General features: G+C 45.0%; 1 protein-coding gene across 1 annotated transcript; it reads left to right on the forward strand.

Annotated features, from left to right (window-relative positions):
- Positions 1–3,511: 3,511 nt before the first annotated feature.
- On the forward strand, positions 3,512–7,115 carry LOC124660625 (ras-related protein Rab7-like). The gene is made up of 7 exons (XM_047198457.1): positions 3,512–3,719; positions 3,833–3,859; positions 3,955–4,054; positions 5,898–6,044; positions 6,126–6,206; positions 6,431–6,576; positions 6,695–7,115. The coding sequence occupies exons 1-7, from the start codon at positions 3,667–3,669 to the stop codon at positions 6,765–6,767; spliced, it is 627 nt and encodes a 208-aa protein (XP_047054413.1). The 5' UTR covers positions 3,512–3,666; the 3' UTR covers positions 6,768–7,115.
- The last annotated feature ends 14,149 nt before the right edge of the window (positions 7,116–21,264 follow it).

Consider the following 21,264-nt stretch of genomic DNA (forward strand, 5'->3'; position numbering starts at 1 on the left):
AAAATGTCAAATCCACATGTCATAATCTATCACAACTTCAAGCACCACACTGCAATATCCATGATGTCCTTTGTATATACCTTGCTAGGCAAACGGGCAGTTCTTCCATGACCAGTGCATGTAATCGATGCTTTCAAGCATTCCAGGAAATCCTCTGGCAGTATTTTGTGCCATGATCCTTGCAGTCTCTTCTTCAGTTGGCCCTCTCAAGTAGTATTTGCCAAACTTTCCCACCACAGCTCGGCAAAACTTGTACATGCACTCAATGGCAGTAGACTCACTCATGCGAAGGTAGTCGTCATGTGTATCAGCAGGTACTCCGTATGCAAGCATTCTCATGGTGGCGGTGCACTTCTGTAATATCCCAGGTTTAGAGACGATCGAGGGGTAGAACTTAGAAAGGGATGTGCATTGTATCGTAAAATCTGGGGAGATTTCGCGCTTTTAAAAGAAAAACTGCATCGAAGGGGGACAAGTTTCTCTCTCGACACCATATAGGGTTAGGGTTTCGAGAGTGCGATAAACTTGGACCTCAATTAACTCAATTAGGGTTTTCGAGAAGAGAGGGGAACAAATTCCATTTCAACTTAAGTTGTATGATTGAATTGTAACATGTTGTGTTTGAATTTCAAAATTCAAACATTAAACAAGAATATTATAATCCAAATTTGGATAATGCAATAAACAATTGAATAAATAAGAATTTGAAACAATAGAAATTATAAGTAAAGCTCACTAGAGAAAACCTTGAGCTTTATTGATTACCACACAATATACATTGTCATTTACAATATTCCAATTGGATTATGAATATTACAATACATTACAGAAATTGAATAAATGGAAAAATAGAAAAGGAAAAATACAAAGAATGGAAACTTGCTTCACTACACTAAATCTTCATCTTGTAGTTCTTGATCAATCTCTTGAAGGAGAGATCCTTGAGCATCTCATCTATCCCTGGAAAGAAAAACAACAAAGATAAATAAGAGTTAGGCCAAGTGGCAAAGCCACTTGGCAGGTTAGTGTAGAAATGAGAAAATGGAGAGGGATAATCTCAACTCTGCCGAGCTGAGCATGCCAAAGCCCAAGTTCCAAGCCACACACACACAGGCAGCTCAAGGTCAACTGCATGTCTCACAGCACACTCAGTTCAGGGGAGAGGAACCCAGGAAGAGCACTGCTGTCGATCAAGGAAGTGATGAGGGAGACAGTATAAAACCTTTTCACCATCAAACCCTGGATTCTCATCGACAGGATCATCACCAGGGTAAGAATACAAGAACAAGAAGAACACATAGCCAACAAAACCATCCAGAAACAGTTCCACCAAGAATTGCTGACTGTTGAGCAACAAATCATAGAGTAGATCAAGCACCAGCTAGCCAGGAGGAGCAGGGCAAGCACAGAAACCATCCAAAAGTAAAACCTCTACACCAACACCATTTTCTAGGAGTTGGAGTGAGGTATACCATTATCATGAGCAAACCAGATGGTTTTGTTCACTATTTGCACAACCATGAATACACAGACACACAAAAGGGTGGAATAAACCAGTATTGATCATCACTTGGTCATAGACCAAGAGTAACCTAGTGGAAATGGCAAAGATCAGGGATCAATCAAAGCCTATGACCATGGTTATGCCTTACAATATCATAAGCCTAAAGATATGCAAGATGCAACTTGATATGCATGAAGGATCAAACAGTCTTAGCATGTTTGTTAGTAAACCAGTCTACTCCCTTTGTTCCTTATTACTTCGTAGATAAGGTTTGGTCAAAATCAAGCTTTGTAATCTTTGACCAGTTATTAATAATACGATATCAATTTCTGTAAAATTGATATAAATGATGTAATAGTATATTGCATTAAAGTACTAATGATATTATTTTGATTTTTAAATAATAATATATTTGTATAATTGGTTAAACTTGGCAAAGTTTGACTTCAACCACACCTTATATGCGGAGTAATATGAAACAAAAGGAGCATCAACTTGCTCGAAACCAAGTATATTGCGAGCCTACTAAGCAAACTGGTCCTCAACAAGGCCTTGCAAATATAATACATGAAGCTAGATTAAAAAATATTTGTTACAAGTGCAAAGAACTCGGTTTCGTGACCATAAGAAATCCGTCTACGTTTAGCACAAAAACACAAATTCAAGTTGTGTATGTTACTGAATATGACGAGGAGACAGATGAAGAAGCTGCCCTCCCTAAGCATGATGCTGCTCTCAAACTATCTATACATTTTTTTTTGAAGTGAACTATCTATACATGTTGAGTGTTAAGAATCCATTGTCGACAATCATAGGTTGGTCACCGCTACTTACCGCTTCGCAACAAGGGCAAGCATCTGACGCCGTAGATAATCAAACGAACGGCCTGGATGGACCTATCGGTCGCTATTTGAATTCCGACAAGACCACCTTTACACCTCCAGATTTTCCCTACCCGCTCTCTTGCTTATCGCGATTCTATCTGATATATAGCTCGGATCTGAGCGTGTAATGGTTATGTCTTCTCCTTGGGTTGAAACCCTAGTCGCCGTGTTCTGGCTGGCGAGACATGCCTCTCTGTAATCGCTGAATTAGTTAACCTCCATGCAAGATTGGTGCTGCTCTGAACTTTTCTGAACATTAGCTGTTCTTATTCTGAATCCGAGCTCGACCCTATCAAGAAGATAGCTAATGCCGAAAGAGATGCCGTTGGCTTCAGAGAAGGAGCCAGAGAGATACACGCATGGATTTCGTTGGACCAGCCTGTATGCTGCTCTGTTCTCCCTCATTTTGTTTCTTGCTGGCTGAAGTATCCCTATGTTTCTGGTCTGTATCGCCGCAATCATGCAGCTCCAGTTAGTTAGTTGGGATATGATACACTCCAAGACAAAACCAGGTACTAGTACTCGCGTAATATTTAGCATTTGGTTGACGAAAGGTGCTGGCCGGTTGCTGAATACTTGTACGGTGTTGTGTTTCCCGTTGTATTATGCCAATTATTATTTTACTGAACTGACATTAGGTGCCACATGCTTAGCGTAGCCCCAAAACAAAACACAGCTACTAGTGTACTACATCTTAGCTCAACTTCGTTGATGACATTTGTAAGTCGCGTTATTTAGAGATATATTGCGATGAGTCGGCAGTTCGTCACTCACTCCTCAAATCAAAGAAAAAGACAGTCGGCACTACAAGTGCTCAATTTTTGCGTCAATTATGTCGTTACTTAGACGTGGATGATCCGCGTCGCAATAGTAACTGTAGGTAGAACATGTCCATCAACTGGACTAATTCTACATCTCCGTATAGTTTATGTATTCATGACAGATAACAAAAAGAGTATCTCCTCTTTTCTTTTTGACCTGAGTATCTTCTTTCTTTTTTATATCACACAAAAACAGTATCTCCTCTTAACAGTACGGCTGTTGTAGTTTTCAGACCTGGAAACTAGTTGACGGAATAATCAATAACTCTTCCCGGCAGCGCATCCATCCAAACAAACAGGTGGAACAGCCTTCCATCAAAACGCCCTCTGGCTTTTCCGTGACAACGGACACACGGCTGCCACTCCAATCCCAAAGCAAATCAGAAACCGAAGCGCAAAATCTCCCGAGATCCTCCTCGCTCGGACCTCAACCCTCTCTCTCCCCAGATCCGCGTCCATGGGGTCGCGCCGGAGAATGCTCCTCAAGGTCATCATCCTCGGCGACAGCGGGTGCGCCCCTCGATCACACCTTTTCCCCGCCTTTATCTTTTGTGTTTTCCGGGGTGATTTTCCCACTGGTTTTCTGATCCCTCCGGCGCTTTTTTTTCTTCTTCCGTTGTTAGGGTCGGGAAGACGTCGCTGATGAACCAGTAAGGCCAAACCCGCAATCCCGCCTCGTCTATTCCGTCTAATTTAGGTTGTTTCTATCGGAGGGTTTCGCGGCTCTGAACGATTGTGCGCGCAGGTACGTGAACAACAAGTTCAGCAACCAGTACAAGGCGACGATCGGCGCGGATTTCCTCACCAAGGAGGTGCAGATCGACGACCGGCTCTTCACCTTGCAGGTTGGTGAGGCATAAACTTCCTAGCTCAATCATTGCCTTCTACTAGTTTCTTTTCTTCTGTTGGGCAGTTGCTGTGTGTTCTTCGAATTCTGAAGGCAGTAATGGATTTTAGGCTGTTTGAGATGTGTTGCACTTCCCTCCTGTCAATGGAGTTAGATTGCCAAACCAGGAGTGAGTTACCCCGGTTTTGTTTATGACAGGCTAAGTAGGCTGCCACATGAGTGAGTTACTTTGATCATATTAGTGACTATTTTAGTTTGTTTTTTATTCTGAAGATTGCTACTTCAGAAAACACCCTATTGGCTTGCTTACTGGGGAAGTCAATGCAATGATCATTGACTAGAAAAAAACAAATATGAAAAGAGGGGAGCTGATTTCTACGCTCGCTCCATTGGGCACTGAAACATGTTGCCAGGTATTAGCATGCTGGGGTCTATCCCGTGGGGTGTTTTGCATTTAGCGGGTGCCAATTGTAAACTCGTCCGAATTCAATATGGATCTCACCTATCATCATATCATAATTTAATAATTGGTTTTCTTCGTTTAAGAAAGAAGCTTGTAGAAGGTTCGTTATTACTTTGCCTAGCTAATTTGAGGGGCACATGTCATGATAAGTCCTGTTGATACACTACGTGGAGCATTAAGCACGATGCGTAATAAATCACATCAAGTCAGCTCTAGTCTGCAGTTCTGCACTGCCTATTATGGCGCAACTTCATAAAAGATGAGGACTAGGACTTAATTGCCCACAGGGAACAAAATAGAGACCTTGCATGAGAATTGCAAGTCAACAGATTTAGATAGAAAAGAAAGCTGGCGAATGCTGAAAACAGCGCAACACCAGCACGTTTGATGGAACAAAATTAAAACTGTGCAAGCCCATATGAAACATGACTAAGCTAACTCTTTGCATTGACCAAGGAAAACACATAGGTACTGTTACCTAAGTTTATGGACCATTTACTTAATCTTTAGTTAAGACTGAGATTTGAGATTTTTATGACCTGGCATGAATCATTATGTAGAGCTGTTATCTGCTGGTAATCAACATTCCTTTAAATCCGAACTAAATATTGATATTGAAATATTCAGGCCATGGCATCCTTTTTTATTGACCAAAACAGGGAATGTATGAGCCTGTTCGTGTGCATTGTTAGTGACATTCATCGCTTATTCATCATATTCAAATCAAGGATGTGGCCATATGGGATAGTCGAACTATTATTTTATTACATATACCTGTTTTCTTATTCTAGAAGACGGAATTGAATTGGTCTAATTTAGGACTTTCCAATCTATTTTTATCATACATCTGTTTTTTGAGCTTTGCCTGCTAGTTCAATAAATAAACAAACAAGTGCAATGTGTGTTATGGTCTACTTGTAAGTTTTTTTATACTTAGTTTGCTGCCTTATTCCATTGCAGCTGGCTGAATTTATGGACCACATACTTGATGATTATGGATAACTGTTCAGTCATGATAATTCTAGAATATGCATTTCTGAGATGAGCTGAACCAGAGTATGTAGAATAATCTTTAGTACAAATGAAAACATTTGTACCTTTCTCATCTTTAAGTAAAGATGGGGAAGACAGTCTATATTGTGCTGTAGGTTTTGTTAATATTTGTCCAGCGATGTTACAACTTATTTTTTGTTATTCACATGATTCAGTGAAGCAACTCCAGATATTTCTGCTCTAGTTAACTAATCATTACTTTATGTCTGTAGCACGTTAAAATTTCATATCTTGCAATTATAGCACTAGAATGTATGGCTATCAACTTGGTTCCTTCTGAAAAATAGTTTCCACTCACCCACACTTGCATTTCCCTGAAACTCAGATATGGGACACAGCAGGACAGGAACGTTTTCAGAGTCTTGGCGTGGCATTTTATCGTGGAGCTGACTGTTGTGTTCTTGTATATGATGTCAATGTAACCAAGTCATTTGAAAAACTCAACAATTGGCGCGAGGAATTCCTAATCCAAGTAAGCCACTTGCTTAGTTCGAAATAATATTGAAGTGTACTGCATCATGTTGTATTGAAAGCTTGACTGTTCTTGTTACAGGCTAGCCCATCAGATCCAGAGAATTTCCCTTTTGTCTTACTTGGAAATAAGATTGACGTTGATGGTGGTAATAGCAGGACTGTAAGTATTTGTCATGATATTGTGCTATTCACTACTTCCTCCGTCTCATGATACTTGTCTGAGATTGTCAAAATTTGAATGTATCTAGATGTTATTTAGTATCTAGACTAGATACGTCCGAATTTAGATAAATCTCGGACATATTTCATGGGACGGAGGGAGTAGTATTTACTCTTGGTTTACTTAATATTGTATACTGATTTTGAGATAATTTGTTTTCTCAGGTCTCTGAGAAGAAGGCTAAAGCATGGTGTGCCTCCAAGGGAAACATGCCTTACTTCGAGACGTCTGCTAAAGAAGGCTTCAATGTGGAAGCTGCTTTCGAGTGTATAGCAAGGAATGCTATCAAGAATGAACCTGAAGAAGATGTGTACGTTTACTTCTTGAAGTAGATGCATTGTTTAGGCACAAAAATAATTTTTGCTTAATACAGAAATGCACTAACAATATTTTAGGCAGGTAGATTGATGCTTTGCTAAATTTTGTAGATATCTTCCTGATACAATTGACATGGGGGGTGCTGGAAGGCAACAGCGCTCGTCATCAGGCTGTGAATGCTAGAAGATATGGATCAAGTGATCTCCTCTGTTGGTTCTATTGGTACAGTGATGCTTGCTCTTCGCTATCTGAGTTTGATATGTTTAGTTTGAAAGCTGCTATTTGTATCAATCGCTACATATTGTTAGTCTCTCCAACGAAAATTGGAGAAATTGTTGATTAACTTATGATTCTTTGTACGAGCGCTAGATGGTATAGAGTTGGTATTATTTATAGTCTATGCGAGCTTTTGATTGTTGTGGTGCAGATATATCTTGGAAGATCAGAATTTTTTATGAAGATTGTACATGAACAGTAGAGGGACCAAATCCTATTCTACCCATTTTGATGGTAGAGTCAGATCTGTATCTACATGGTTTGCATGTTGCCTACTTTTTGCTCCTTCGTTCTTGTCTTCTAGTGATGTACTCCCTTCGTTCGAAAATAAGTGTCACATATTTATCTGTATTCACATATATCTATACGCCTTTTAGTGGTTATTATGGATACATACGGATCTAGTTAAATGTGCATCCATACTTTGAGTTAAGCGGAACGAGATCCTTTAACGGGTGAAAGAGAAAAGTCAGGGTGTGCTAGTATAAAATGAAGGCGGTGGGGTATGGCCGTGGATTCTAGCTGTAAGGACGTGGGCCCAGACCTTGCCTAGTTTCGTGGAGCATGCAGGAAGCCCATCTCCCCGGTGCTTAGCGGGCCAGCTAGGAGATGCCGCCAGAGGAGGGTTACTCTGGGCTATACCTGGCCATGGGCAGCCCGGCCCGAGGCCCGGCCCGAAGCTCGGCCCGAAAAACTCGGGCCTAGGCCGAGAAATGTTGGCCCGATTGCCGGGCCGGGCTGGGCCTGGGTAGCCCGAAAACGCACTTTACCACTACGGCTCGGCCCACGGCCCGACAGGCTTGGTGGGTATTTGGTCGGGCCGGGCCGGGCCTAGGCCGAATTTTTTTGCGTCGGGCTTACCTCGGGCCGGCCCGGCCCGACACATGCCCAGGTATACTCCGGGCCGGTGAGGCGTAGCAGCAGGATCCGGGGGCGCTACACGGACAAAACACTCGTCCGCCGGCCAGCGGCGTGCTCGATGGTTCGAGTCGGGCATTGCACGCGAGGGAGAGATCATCGGAGACGAAGCCCTCAATGCCTACATCGACCTCTTCACCAGGCCCTTCCGTCCGCAGCATCTCGACGTGGTTCTACGCCTCTTTGGATGGACTGCAGAGGACCTCCAGCTTTCAGTGGATGCACCGGTGGATTGCCCGATGTGATGTACCCATAGCCCTTGTTTTATGCTTTGTTGACTCCCTAGTCTGCATCCGGTGGCCCTTCTCATTGTAATAATGGGTTTCTCTGATATTTGTGTTGCCATCTGGAATGCGCGTGGTTCAAACTCTGCTGCGAGACGACTTGTTGTATATCAGGCCATTTTGTCCTCTAGGCCGGCTGTTGTGTGTCTCCAGGAGATGAAGATGGCGGTCATATCTGACCGTGTGGTGAGGGAGTCCCTTGGACCCTCCTTCGATGGTTTCTACTATCTGCCTGCAATGGGCACGCGTGGGGGAATTCTTCTTGCCTGGCAATCTGCCTTGGTATCGATATCCAACCCACATCTATCAGAGAACACAATCACTGCTCGGGTCACAGCGGGTGACGGGGATGGCTGGTGGTTTACCGGTGTGTACGGGCCACAGAGTGAGGTGGATAAGCGGGCTTTCCTACAAGAGTTGCAAGATATCCGTGACTTGCATGCCGGACCATGGATTGTTGCAGGGGATTTCAACATGATAGTGGATGCAGTTGATAAGAATCAGGGTGTCCTACACCGACGCATGATGGGCAGATTTCGGCTCTCTTTTTCTGACCTTGAACTTAAAGAGCTCTACCTCAATGGGCGCAGATTCACTTGGTCAAATGAGCGACAACATCCAACCCTGGAGAGATTGGATCAGGTCTTCTCGACCGTGGACTGGGAGGAGCAGTTACCTGACGCACTCCTGACTGCTATCTCTAGTGGACCTTCGGATCACTTACCGCTAATCCTGAGCTTGGCCCCAGATCTTCTTCGAGGGCGTAGATTTCAGTTCCAATCTTTCTGGCCGAAGATGGACGGCTTCCTGGACGTGGTCCAAGAGGCGTGGACAACACAACCATGGGAGCCATGCCCTTTCAAGAGGTTGGACCAAAAACTGAGGGCCACGACCAAGAGGCTGGCGAGTTGGAGCTCCAAATTTATCGGGAGTGTGAAGATGCAAATCTTGATGACAACGGAGCTGATTCTACGTTTTGATGTTGCCATGGAATCCCGTGACCTTTCACCAGAGGAAAGGGCCTTGAGAAGACTTCTCAAAAGAAGCTTACGGGTCTTGCATCCCTGGAAAGGACGATCGCAAGACAGCGCTCCCGCATTCTCTGGCTTCAGGAAGGTGACGCATGCACACGCTTCTTCCACTTGCATGCGAGCCACAAGAGACACAAAAATTTCATCGGACATCTCATCATCGACAATGTGCGCGTAGCGGAGCACGTGGACAAGGCTGAGGCTGTGGATAGCTTCTTTGACGACCTCTTGGGTTCTGTGGCAGACCGACCCTTCACCCTTGATTTGGATTTCTTGGGGCTTCCATCCTTCGACCTCCAACACATTGATGGAGAATTTACTAAAGCGGAAGTGTGGAAAGCAATCAAAGACATGCCTTTAGACAAGTGCCCAGGACCTCACGGTTTCTCGGCCCGCTTCTTTGTTGTCTGTTGGGGGATCATCAAGGAGGACATCATGGATGCCTTCAGCTCCTTGTCACGGCTCGATTGCCATGGATTCGGGGCTGTGAATGGAGCACTGGTAACACTTCTTCCCAAGAAGCCAGGGGCCGAAGAAGTGCAAGATTTTAGGCCGTCAGTCTCATTCACGGCATCGCCAAGTGGGTGGCGAAAGTTTTGGCGAACCGGAATGCCCCAGTTCTCCCGCAGATGGTGGGGGCTCACCAGTGTGCCTTTGTGCGTGGACGGTGCTTGCATGACAATTTCATGATGGTCCAGGGGACGGCGCGCAAACTCCATAGCAGCTCCATCCCGGCTGTCCTCATGAAGTTGGACATAACCAAGGCCTTTGATACAGTGGATTGGTCGTTCCTCATGGATGTGCTCCGGAAACTAGGGTTTGGGGAAAGGCTCATCACGTGCTTATGTGCTCTTCTTTCCACGGCCTCGACACGTGTCTTGCTCGACGGCACTCCGGGCTCACGGATTGCAAATAGGCATGGACTCAGACAGGGCGACCCGTTATCCCCACAGCTCTTAATTCTGCTCATGGAAGTCCTACACCTGATGACCCAGAAGGCCGCGGATGAGGGATTGCTGAGCCCGCTGGCGCCATCAGGCTTGCATCACCGCACATCCATTTATGCGGATGATTTCATCACCTTCCTACGGCCCTCAGTCATGGACTTTCTGACTTTCATGGTGGTGATCGAGGATTTTGGGACACCTCGGGGCTCCACACTAACATCGCCAAGTGCTCGGTGAACCTTATCAGATGCACGGACGCCCACGTGGCCTTATTAGTGTAGCAGGAGTTACGGAGTCATGTGGAGCCTTTCCCTCAACGGTATCTGGGGCTTCCGTTGTCTTTGAGGAAGCCATCCGCGGCTCAGCTACAATACCTCGTGGACAACATAGCCAATAAGCTGCCGGGATGGAAGGCGTCGCTGCTCGACAAGGGGGCCATTGGAACTCGTCCGGTCGACGCTATCTGCGATGCCTATCTCCTCCATGATGCCCCTCGACATACCGGCCAAGACCATTCTTGCTATTGAGAAGATCATAAGGGGATTCCTCTGGATAGGCCGGAAAGATGTGAAGGGGGGCCACTGTCTAGAGGCGTGGGACAAAGTATGCACCCCTAAGAAGTGGGGTGGACTCGGTATTCCAAATTTGAGGATGATGAATGTAGCGCCGAGGACCAGATGACTTTGGCTCCAACGGCTAGATGAATCCAATCCGTGGAAAGAGCTAAACATTCAAGTTCCTAAGCTAGCGAGACATCTTTTCGAAGGAGCTACCTTCTCAGTTTTAGGAGACGGAGCATCCACGCTCTTCTGGTCGGATCGCTGGCTGCCCGGTGGATGGATTAGCGATATAGCCCCAAATTTGTTTGCTGCCATGCCAAAACGCGTGGTCAAGCAACACCGATGAAAGAACATCTCTCACATTATGTTTTGTGTGTTTGATGTCAATATATGTGATACACTAATGTTTGATTAAGTGGTACAGGGATTACATAGATAATTATTCATGTGTGTTGGATTTGATCGTCTGTCAAAAGTCATCGAAAAAGATTGGCCGAGCCGGATAATCCGGGCCGGATATTGTTGAAATATCCGGCCCCCGATTTTGGCTAAGTCTCACGAGGAATTGTTGCGCGGTATGGGGGCCGGACATTTGCCCGGATAATGTCCCGGTATTGTACCAGGGCCGGATTATCCGGGCCGGATATTTTGGAAATATCCGGCCCCCCGATTTTGGCTAAGGACTGGAAGAAAAGCTTCTCTGATATAGGGCCGGACTTTTGGCCGGATTTTGTCATAGTTTTGTTCCGAAGACCGGATTATCCGGGGGGGCGGATTATCCGGCCCTTACTTAGGCCGGATTATCCGGCCCCGGAAGCGACAACGGCTCATTTTTGAGAGGGGTATAAATACCCCCTTCTTCTACCTTGGTTGCTTGCTCAATCATTACACAAGAAATGCGCCAAGCCACCTCCATTAGAGCCACCTCAAGAAAGTTAAGATTTGCAAGATCTCCTTCCTCCCCAACCAAAGCTCTTGATCTTTGGAGATTCGAAGGAGAAGACACCGATCTACATCCTCACCGAAGCGTTCTTCATTTCCCCCTCTCTTGTTTGAGGGATCTCATGCTAGTGTTCCTATTTGGTTCCCTAGTTGATTTGTTGTTGATGTGTTGTTGTTGATTGTTGTATTGTTACTGATTTGGGAGCCTCCAATTTGGTTGTGGATGTGTGCCCCAAGAACTTTGTAAAGGCCCGGTTTCCGCCTCGAGGAAATCCCTTAGTGGAAGTGGGCTAGGCCTTCGTGGCGTTGCTCACGGGAGATCGCGAGTGAAGCCTTCGTGGTCTGTTGGTTTGGCTTGCGTAGCAACCACACTCCTCCAAACGTAGACGTACCTTCTTGCAAAGGAAGGGAACTACGGGAATCATCTCCGTGTCATCGCGTGCTCCACTCTCGGTTACCTCTATCCCACTCTATCTACTATTGCGTAGCTATACCTTGCTTAGTTGATATCCTTGTCATATAGGTAAATTCACTTAGTTGCATATCTAGAGAATTTACCTTTCGTGTCAAGCCTAAATTGAAAAAGAACTAAAAATTGGTTAGCACATATTCACCTCCTTTAGGTGCGGCATACGATCCTTTAAATTGGTATCGAGCCTCGGCTCTTATTTCGAGCTTAACCGCCTAAGAGTATGCCGGACGAGGAGCCCTCGGTAGGGGCCGCCAAGTCGGTCTCCGTGGAAGACTTCAATTCATTGAAGTCCTCCATGGAAGCCCAAATGGAAAGCATGAAAAAGATGATTGCCGAGCTTTTGGCTCCGGCCCTTCCCAAGGCTCCTAGTGTAGAGGTAAAAGACACGGGTGCGTTAGATGATGGAGAGGCTTCGGACTTACCCTCATCTACCAAACCCGTGGAAGGTGATAACTTAAACACTATCAAATCTACCGAGTGCATCTCCTAGGGGAACTAGTGGAGGTGAAAGCTACAATCGAGTAGCTCCACCCTTCTTATCTCCCGATATACCGGTTCCCCATCCCCATTTGAACATTCGGGGCGACCCACCTAAGTTTTCCGTTGATAATTTCGATACTTGGCAATTTGAGTTCCGCTCTCATGTTTGTAGTGCCTCCAATGAACTATGGAGAATCATCTTGGAGGGCTTCAAGCCATACAACCCCGACAAGTTGACTAGAAGAGAAGCAATTGATAGTCAACTCAACAACACCGCCCTACACATGATTCAAACTAGTGTGGGGACACCGGAATTGCATCGTGTCCGGAACTACACCACCGCCAAGGAAGCTTGGGACGGCTTGGCCGCTAGTTGCATTGGAAGTGAGAGCACAAGGAGGAACAAGTATAATGCTCTTAAGAATAAAGCCGAAGGATTCATGAGGCTACCGGATGAAGATCATGAACTCATGTATGGAAGACTTGTCACGGTTGCCGATGCCTTCGGCTTATTGGTGCCACCCACATCAATGACTCTTGGATCAAGGAGAAGTACATTGAATGCATGATGCCATTTTCTCCCATTGATGTCAAGACTCTTGTGGGAAGGGAATGCTATTCCTCTCTCACCTCTCAACAAGTCGTGCACGAGATGCAAGCTCTCAAGGTGCTTGAGGAAACCTCTCATGATTCTCGCAATCGTGCTCTTGGGATGGCAAAAGGTGCCAACCTTGCCTTGGTGGTCAACTCCGGTGAAGAAGTGATTCCTCAAGAATCTTATAGGGCATCGTGGAGTATGTCCTATCCGGAAGATTTGCAATGCCACTACCATGATCACATGGCCTTCCATGCAAAATCCTTTTGGGTTGATCCCTCCAAGGCCAAGGAAGACAACATCAAGAGGAACAACAAAAGTGGTTTCACTAGCTTTGGTCCAAAGACAAGATCTTGCTACAATTGTGATGACAAGCGCCACTTCATTGCCGAATGCCCCTATGAAAATAGAGAGCTTCATAATGGGAGGCTCATTCCCAAGGACAAGAGCAAGGACACAAAGGGCAAGTATTCAAAAGCCCCCAACAAGAAGTTCTACAACAACAAGACCAAGAAGGGCAAGAGGCCCTCAAGAGTTGTGCTTGTAACAAGGGAAGAATATTCATCCGATGAAGTTGAAAGTTCTAGTGGTGATGAAGATGAAGAAAGCTCAAAGGAATTGGCCGCCATCGTCACCACCAACATACCCTCTTCATCTCTCTTTGAATCTCCCAATGAGAACCCTCCTATCAAGAATGCACATTGCTTCATGGCAAGGTCCTCCTTGGACACACCTATTGTGCTATCAACTCAAGAAGAGTATACCTCCGGAGATGATGATGTTGATGATGAAGAAGATGCAACCTCTAATGGATTGGTCGCTCTTGCCTCCCTCTCCACTAACTCTTCATCACCAAGTGAATCCCCCAATGAGGTCATTCATGTGGAGGAAGAAAGTTGCCTCATGGCTAAATCCTCAGAGGTATCATCTCCTAGCCCCTCTATGCCTAACATATCTAGTGATCTAGGGGTTGATGATGCTAGTCTAAAAGTGAAACAAGAAATGCTAGATTTTGATGATTTCATTCTCAACCTACAAGGTAACACTAAAAAGCATGTTTCAAACCTCATGATTCGTTTAGCCCAACAAAGTGATATGCTTGAGAAAAAGGGTCAAATAGAGAGAGAAGACTCTCTCGAAATTCATGCTCTTAAAAATGCTCTTGAGGAATGTCAAGAAACTATAACTTCTCTTGAGGAGAGGCTAGAAACTCTTGAAGAACCTCAAGATAAAATTAACAAGCTCACTAAAGCTAGAGATCTTGCTAGGGCTAAGTCTAAAGTGCTTAAAAAGGATAAGGCCCAATTTGAGGTTGATCATGAGAAACTTGTGAAGGATCTAGATGAACTAGACAAAGCTCACAAAGCTTTGAAGAGTGAATTCACTCTCCTATCCAAATCCTATGAGCAACTTCAAATTAGGCTTGCTTCATATGATGTGCCTAGTTCCTCTACTCCTCTATGTGATCATGCAAACATTGTTGAGGAAAATGCTAGGTTGAAGGATGAACTTGCTAAGGTCTCCTCTCCCCAAAGTAAACTTTCTTTGGATGATCTTTTGAGTAAGCAAAGATCAAACAATGGGAAGGAGGGCCTTGGTTTTAATGCTAAGGCAAAGAAGGCAAACAAGCAAAAGGCCAAGCCCGCACAAGAAAAGAAGAAAGACGTCACTAATGGTGAAGCCTCCAAGGGCAAAACCATGAATGATGATGATGCGGGAATTGCTAACCCTCACTATGTTTTATTTAAAGATTATTATGGTGATGTTTATGCTAAATATGTTGGCCCATATGATGGTTATGTTGCTTGGTCTATTTGGGTCCCAAAGACCCTTGTTGCTAACAAAAGAGGACCCATTGCGAAATGGGTACCTAAATCCAAGAATTGATCTCATGTAGGACTATGCCGCGGAGGTTCAAAATGGGTACTTGATAGTGGATGTACAAGTCATATGACCGGCGGCAAGAATCTCGTCAAGGAGTTGAGGCCTAACATTAATGATATCACCGTCTCCTTTGGCGATAATTCTACATCCGAGGTATTGGGTTTTGGCAAGGTTGTGGTTGCACACAACATTACTCTTGTGGATGTCATGCTTGTCAAAACCCTTGGTTACAATTTGCTTTCCGTTTCCGCCCTTGGCAAGATGGGTTTCGCCGTCTTTATTGATAATGATATTGTGGTCCTCTTGTGGAGCAAGACTCTAAAAGTCGCATTCGTTGGGTATCGCGAACACAACTTGTATGTGGTGGACTTTTCGGGGACCACCACGACAAGTGCGATGTGCCTATTCGGAAAGGCGGACGTGGGTTGGTTGTGGCATCGCCACCTAGCCCATGTCAACATGAGAACTTTGCAAAGTCTTCACAAGGGGAACCATATTGTGGGACTAATGGAAAATGTGTCTTTTGCCAAAGATCGTGTTTGTAGGGCTTGTGTTGAAGGCAAAATGCATGACTCTCCGCATCCAAGCAAGACCATTATCTCTTCCAAGAGGATCTTGGAGCTCCTTCATGTGGATCTCTTTGGTCCCGTTACTCATGCAAGTCTTGGTGCGAAGAAACATTGCTTGGTGATTGTCGATGACTACTCAAGATACACTTGGGTCTACTTTCTCAAGACGAAAGATGAGACTCAACAAATATTCATTGACTTTGCTACCGAGGTGCAACGCCAACACAACCTCCTCATTATGGCAATAAGAAGTGACAACGACTCCGAGTTCAAGAACTACACACTCAATGATTTTCTTAGTGATGAGGGGATTCGTCATCAATATTCCGCTGCTTACACCCCTCAACAAAATGGTGTTGCGGAGAGGAAGAACCGGACTCTTATGGATATGGCAAGGTCTATGATGGCGGAGTATAAATCCCGCTATAACTTTTGGGCCGAAGCCATCTCCACCGCTTGTCACTCCTCCAACCGGCTCTATCTCCGCAAGGGCTTGAACAAGACTCCATATGAAATACTCACAGGCAACAAGCCTAATATCTCATACTTCAAGGTGTTCGGGTGTAAGTGTTTCTACAAAATCAAAGGAGTTCGTTTATCTAAATTTGCTCCTAAAGCTTTGGAGGGTATATTTGTTGGTTACGGTGCCGAATCTCACACTTATAGAATCTTTGATGTATCCTCCGGGATTATCATTGAATCTTGTAGTGTGAAGTTCGAAGAAAATGATGGCTCCCAAGTGGGGCAAGTTGATGTATGTGCAAGTGATGAAATACCTCAAGATGCCATAGTAAGAATGGGTGTGGGATTTTTCCGCCCCATTGAGGGACACGGTGTGGCGTCTCGGGAAGAACTATGCTCTACCACGGTGGAGCCCTCATCTTCTCAACATCAACAAACCCCATCAAGTGAAGCAAATGATGCACCAACCCAAGAACAAGAACAAAACCCTCCCTCTAGTGTGCAAGATCAAGGACAAGATCAAGGTCAAGATCAACCAAGAATTCATGATGGTTCCGACGAGTATCCATTTGATATTTGCTCCGCACCAAATGATGTCCAAGATCAAGCACATGATGTTGAGCAACCCCAAGTAATTGAGGAAGCTCAAGTTGAAGGTCAAGACGGGGACCCAAATGATCAAGTTGATCAAGTGACACCTCCAAGGCCTAGAAAGACCAAGGAGGAGATCGAGGCCCGTCGTCTAGCAAGAAGAGAAAGGAACCTCGAACTTCGTGGACACACTCATGACAAGGTTCTTGGTGATGTAAGGGCAAAGGTTTCCACAAGAAGGCAATTGGCGAACTTTAGCCATCATCATGCTTATATCTCCTTAGTGGAACCCAAGAAAGTATTTGAAGCACTTGCAGATTCGGATTGGTTGGAAGCTATGCATGAAGAACTCAATAACTTCAAGCGCAACAAAGTGTGGACTTTAGTAAAGAAGCCTAAGGAGTGCCGCAATGTTATAGGCACTAAATGGATTTTCAAGAACAAGCAAGATGAGTTTGGAAATGTTGTGAGGAACAAGGCAAGATTGGTGGCTCAAGGGTTCTCTCAAGTTGAGGGTATTGACTTTGGAGAAACCTATGCTCCCGTGGCTCGCCTTGAGTCCATCCGTATCCTTCTTGCTTATGCTTCGCATCATAACTTTAAGTTACAACAAATGGATGTGAAAAGTGCTTTTCTTAATGGTCCTTTGCATGAAGAGGTTTATGTTAAGCAACCCCGGGGTTCGAGGATCTCAACTTTCCTTACCATGTCTACAAGCTTGATAAAGCACTTTATGGTCTCAAACAAGCTCCTAGAGCTTGGTACGAGCACCTTAAGGAATTGTTGGTAGACCGTGGGTTTGATGTTGGGCTAATCGACCCCACTCTTTTTACTAAGAGGGTCAATGGGGAGCTTTTCGTTTGCCAATTATATGTTGATGATATTATATTTGGATCTACTAACAAAGCTTTCAATGATGAATTCTCAAAGCTTATGACCGATAGGTTTGAGATGTCTATGATGGGAGAGATGAAGTTCTTCCTTGGTTTTGAGATCAAGCAATTGAGGGAAGGAACCTTCATCAACCAAGCAAAATATCTCCAAGACATGCTCAAGAGGTTCAAGATGACCGAGATGAAGGGTGTGGCCACTCCTATGGTTACCAAATGTCATCTCTTGCACTAGATCCCAATGGTAAAGAGGTGGATCAAAAGGTATATCGCTCCATGATTGGATCCTTGCTTTACCTTTGTGCATCTAGACCGGACATAGTGTTGAGTGTTGGTGTGTGTGCAAGGTATCAAGCTTCTCCTAAAGAGAGCCACATGATGGCTCTCAAAAGAATCTTTCGATATTTGGTTGATACCCCAAGATATGGTATTTGGTACCCCAAAGGCTCAAGTTTTATTCTCAATGGTTATACCGATGCGGATTGGGCGGGTGACAAGGATGATAGGAAATCAACTTCCGGGGCTTGCCAATTCCTTGGTAGGTCCTTGGTGTGTTGGTCTTCTAAGAAGCAAAATTGTATATCTCTCTCCACCGCCGAAGCCGAATATGTTGCCGCCGAAAGTGGATGCACTCAATTGTTATGGATGAGGCAAACTTTAAAGGAATACGGTGTCATTTGTGACAAAGTGCCTCTATTATGTGACAACGAAAGTGCCATCAAGATTGCCTATAATCCGGTGCAACATTCAAGAACGAAGCATATTGAGATCCGGAATCATTTCATTAGGGATCATGTTGCCCGGGGTGATATTGAGCTTATCTATGTTCCTACCAAAGATCAACTTGCCGATATATTCACGAAGCCTCTTGATGAAGCAAGGTTCTCTTATTTGAGGAATGAGCTAAATATCATTGATTCAAGGAGTATAGCTTGACCATGTTGCAAACACACCTTCGTCTCAAAACTTTATTTGGTTTAGATGTGGGCATGGAAATAGGGGGAGTGCGGTTTAAATTATTGAGCTATCCCTCCCCCCATAATGCCAACATTAATAAATCATTCTCTTTATATCATATGTTGATATGTGAGCTTCAATGATGAGTAGTGGCTTGGACCCAAGATATATCTTCGCGGTGCCATGTCACAACACTCACACATGGTGGCCTAGGACACCACACTATTCTTTGTGAAGAGTTGGAGTTATTTGGATCTTATCGCCTCTTATTTGACAACTCCATGTTCTTATGGGAAATCACTCTAGTTTGGCCTTATTTGCTCATATCTTGCAAACTTGAGTGAACATGTACCATCAACAGTTTGTATCTTCTAAAACCTAAGCCCACTCTCCCCTATAAGCCATTTCCATCTTGCTCATTTGTCATGTTTGGTAAAAACTTGGAGTTTGAGGTGGTTCGGTCGGATGATCTAGGTGGCTCCATCTTATTGGTAAATTTGCACCTTATATGTGACGTGATACATTATTGCATCACATATGGGTCCTGCAAATAACCAACGAAAGATGGGCCGGATTCCCGGTGTTTCGGAATTTTCCGGCACCCCGGATAATCCGGCCCCGGAGACACCGGATAATCCGGCCCGGCGGATTATCCGCCCTAAGCTAGGGCCGGATTATCCGGCCCAGGCGAATCTTGAAAGGGGCTGAGGTCGAGGCCACGGGGGAAACGGTTCACACCTCCTCCCCGCGCGCCTCTCTCTCTCTTTCTCCTCTCAAGATCGCCGGATCTCCTCCTCCTCGCCGGAGACGCTCCGTCCGCCCCCTCTCGGAGTTCTTGGGTGGATCGGGTGCATCTCCTCCCTAGCTACCTTCTCCTCCAAGCGGTTTCCACAATGGATGTGGGTATGATTCACAATCTCTAACCCTAGATGTTGTGTTTTATATGTGCTATTTTCTTGGTGGAATTGGTGTCTAGTTGTTCCAAATCGTTTGTAGTGTACTCCTCTTGCATGCTATGAGGCCGATCTAGTCTTAGACAAGCTTTTGATTGGAAAACTGCTTATCTCGCAGGGCCGGATTATCCGCCCCCGAGCCGGCCGGATTATCCGGCCAGGCCGGATTATCCGCCCCAGGGGACACCGGATTATCCGGCCTGGAGCTTCATTGCCGCTGCAGTTTTTGCTTCAATCTATCATGTCTAGATTTGTACCGACTTATAGCATGCTTCTCGAGTATATTCTCGTATCTTACAGGACTTATGAGCATTACCTTTCCTTTGCTACCCGCCTTTGCTTCTCACAGGTGGTGCTTCTCGGGGTGGTCGGAGACGCTCAAGGGATGATCGATCTAGTGACGAGTTTGCAACCAATGCACCTCGCAAGTTCGTCAAAAAGCAAAAGAAAGAGAAAACGAAATCATGATCAACTAAGCCCTCTCGAGGGCTTGCTTAAGAATAAGAAAGAAGAATCTTATGGAAATAGCATGGAATAAGGTTTGATCCTATTCATGGGGATTCCCTAAATATCCCATTCCAAAAATCGAAACAATCGGGACTTTTCGGAGATTGGATGCGGTTACTAATTCATGATCTGGCATGTACGGAATGAAAACTTCATTCTCGATTCTACGAGAATTTTTATGAAAGCGTTTCATTTGCTTCTCTTCAATGGAAGTTTCATTTTCCCAGAATGTATCCTAATTTTTGGCCTAATTCTTCTTCTGATGATCGATTCAACCTCCGATCAAAAAGATAGACCTTGGTTCTATTTCATCTCTTCAACAAGTTTAGTAATAAGCATAACGGCCCTATTGTTCCGATGGAGAGAAGAACCTATAATTAGCTTTTCGGGAAATTTCCAAACGAACAATTTCAACGAAATCTTTCACTTCAAGGCGGAAGAACAAGGAAGTGAGGGAGAACTACAAGGCCATGGACCCAGTCTCTTATTCCGCTATTCGCATGAAGAACTGGTATGAAGATGTTCCAAGGGATGAAGAGATTGAGGGCAGGAGATTACGGTGCATTGAGCGAGAATTCATCTACAAGGACATCTATGAGCCCATGAAGAATGCGAGACCCATGCAAGCTATCGATGTGGACATTCGGCTGAAAACAATCACTTTGAAGATGCCATCGCGGGTAGCTGGAAGGTTGGGTTTGCATGATATCATGAAGATTCAATGTGACTATAGCCCAGATTTGGTGAAGCAATTTTTTGCCACTTTGGCAATCAAGAAAGATGAGGAACACACTATGGAATGGATGTCTGGCTCCACTCACTGCAGTGCCACTCTACGCCAATTTGCTGGTTTTCTTGGAGTTCCTGTTGAGGGGGTCGTCGCCTTCATGGACCACAACAGACAGATAAGAATGCTCTTGTGCATCTCTATACCTCAGCGGGAAAAAATGGTCATACTAAGGGGCTGCTTCCCATATACAGTCAGTTGCTTCGGTTCTTTCGGGCAACCATTTGCCCAAGTGGTGGTAACAATGATGCTCTCCGGGGAGTCCTTGTGAACCTTATGCACCTCAGCTATAAGTGTGCTCGTGATGGGAATGAGGAACGGAACTTCACTCTTGATATCATGGACTTTATCTTCCATGAGATCCATGATGCCATGGTCTCCGGACCTCCATACCCTATGCTCCCTACATCCGGCTTCTCATCAACAACAACGTGGCGGTGGTTGGTGAAGACTTGAGTGGGTACCCTTTGGTGAAGCACCATGTCAAGAAGGCCTACAAGGTTAAGCCAGTCTCTTCAGCTGTTCCTGCTCCTGACTCCTTCATGGGTGATTCTCGTTCTAGTGGTTATGCTCCT

The sequence above is a fragment of the Lolium rigidum genome, chromosome 6 (genome assembly GCF_022539505.1).
Source record: "Lolium rigidum isolate FL_2022 chromosome 6, APGP_CSIRO_Lrig_0.1, whole genome shotgun sequence".
Lineage (NCBI taxonomy): Eukaryota > Viridiplantae > Streptophyta > Magnoliopsida > Poales > Poaceae > Lolium > Lolium rigidum.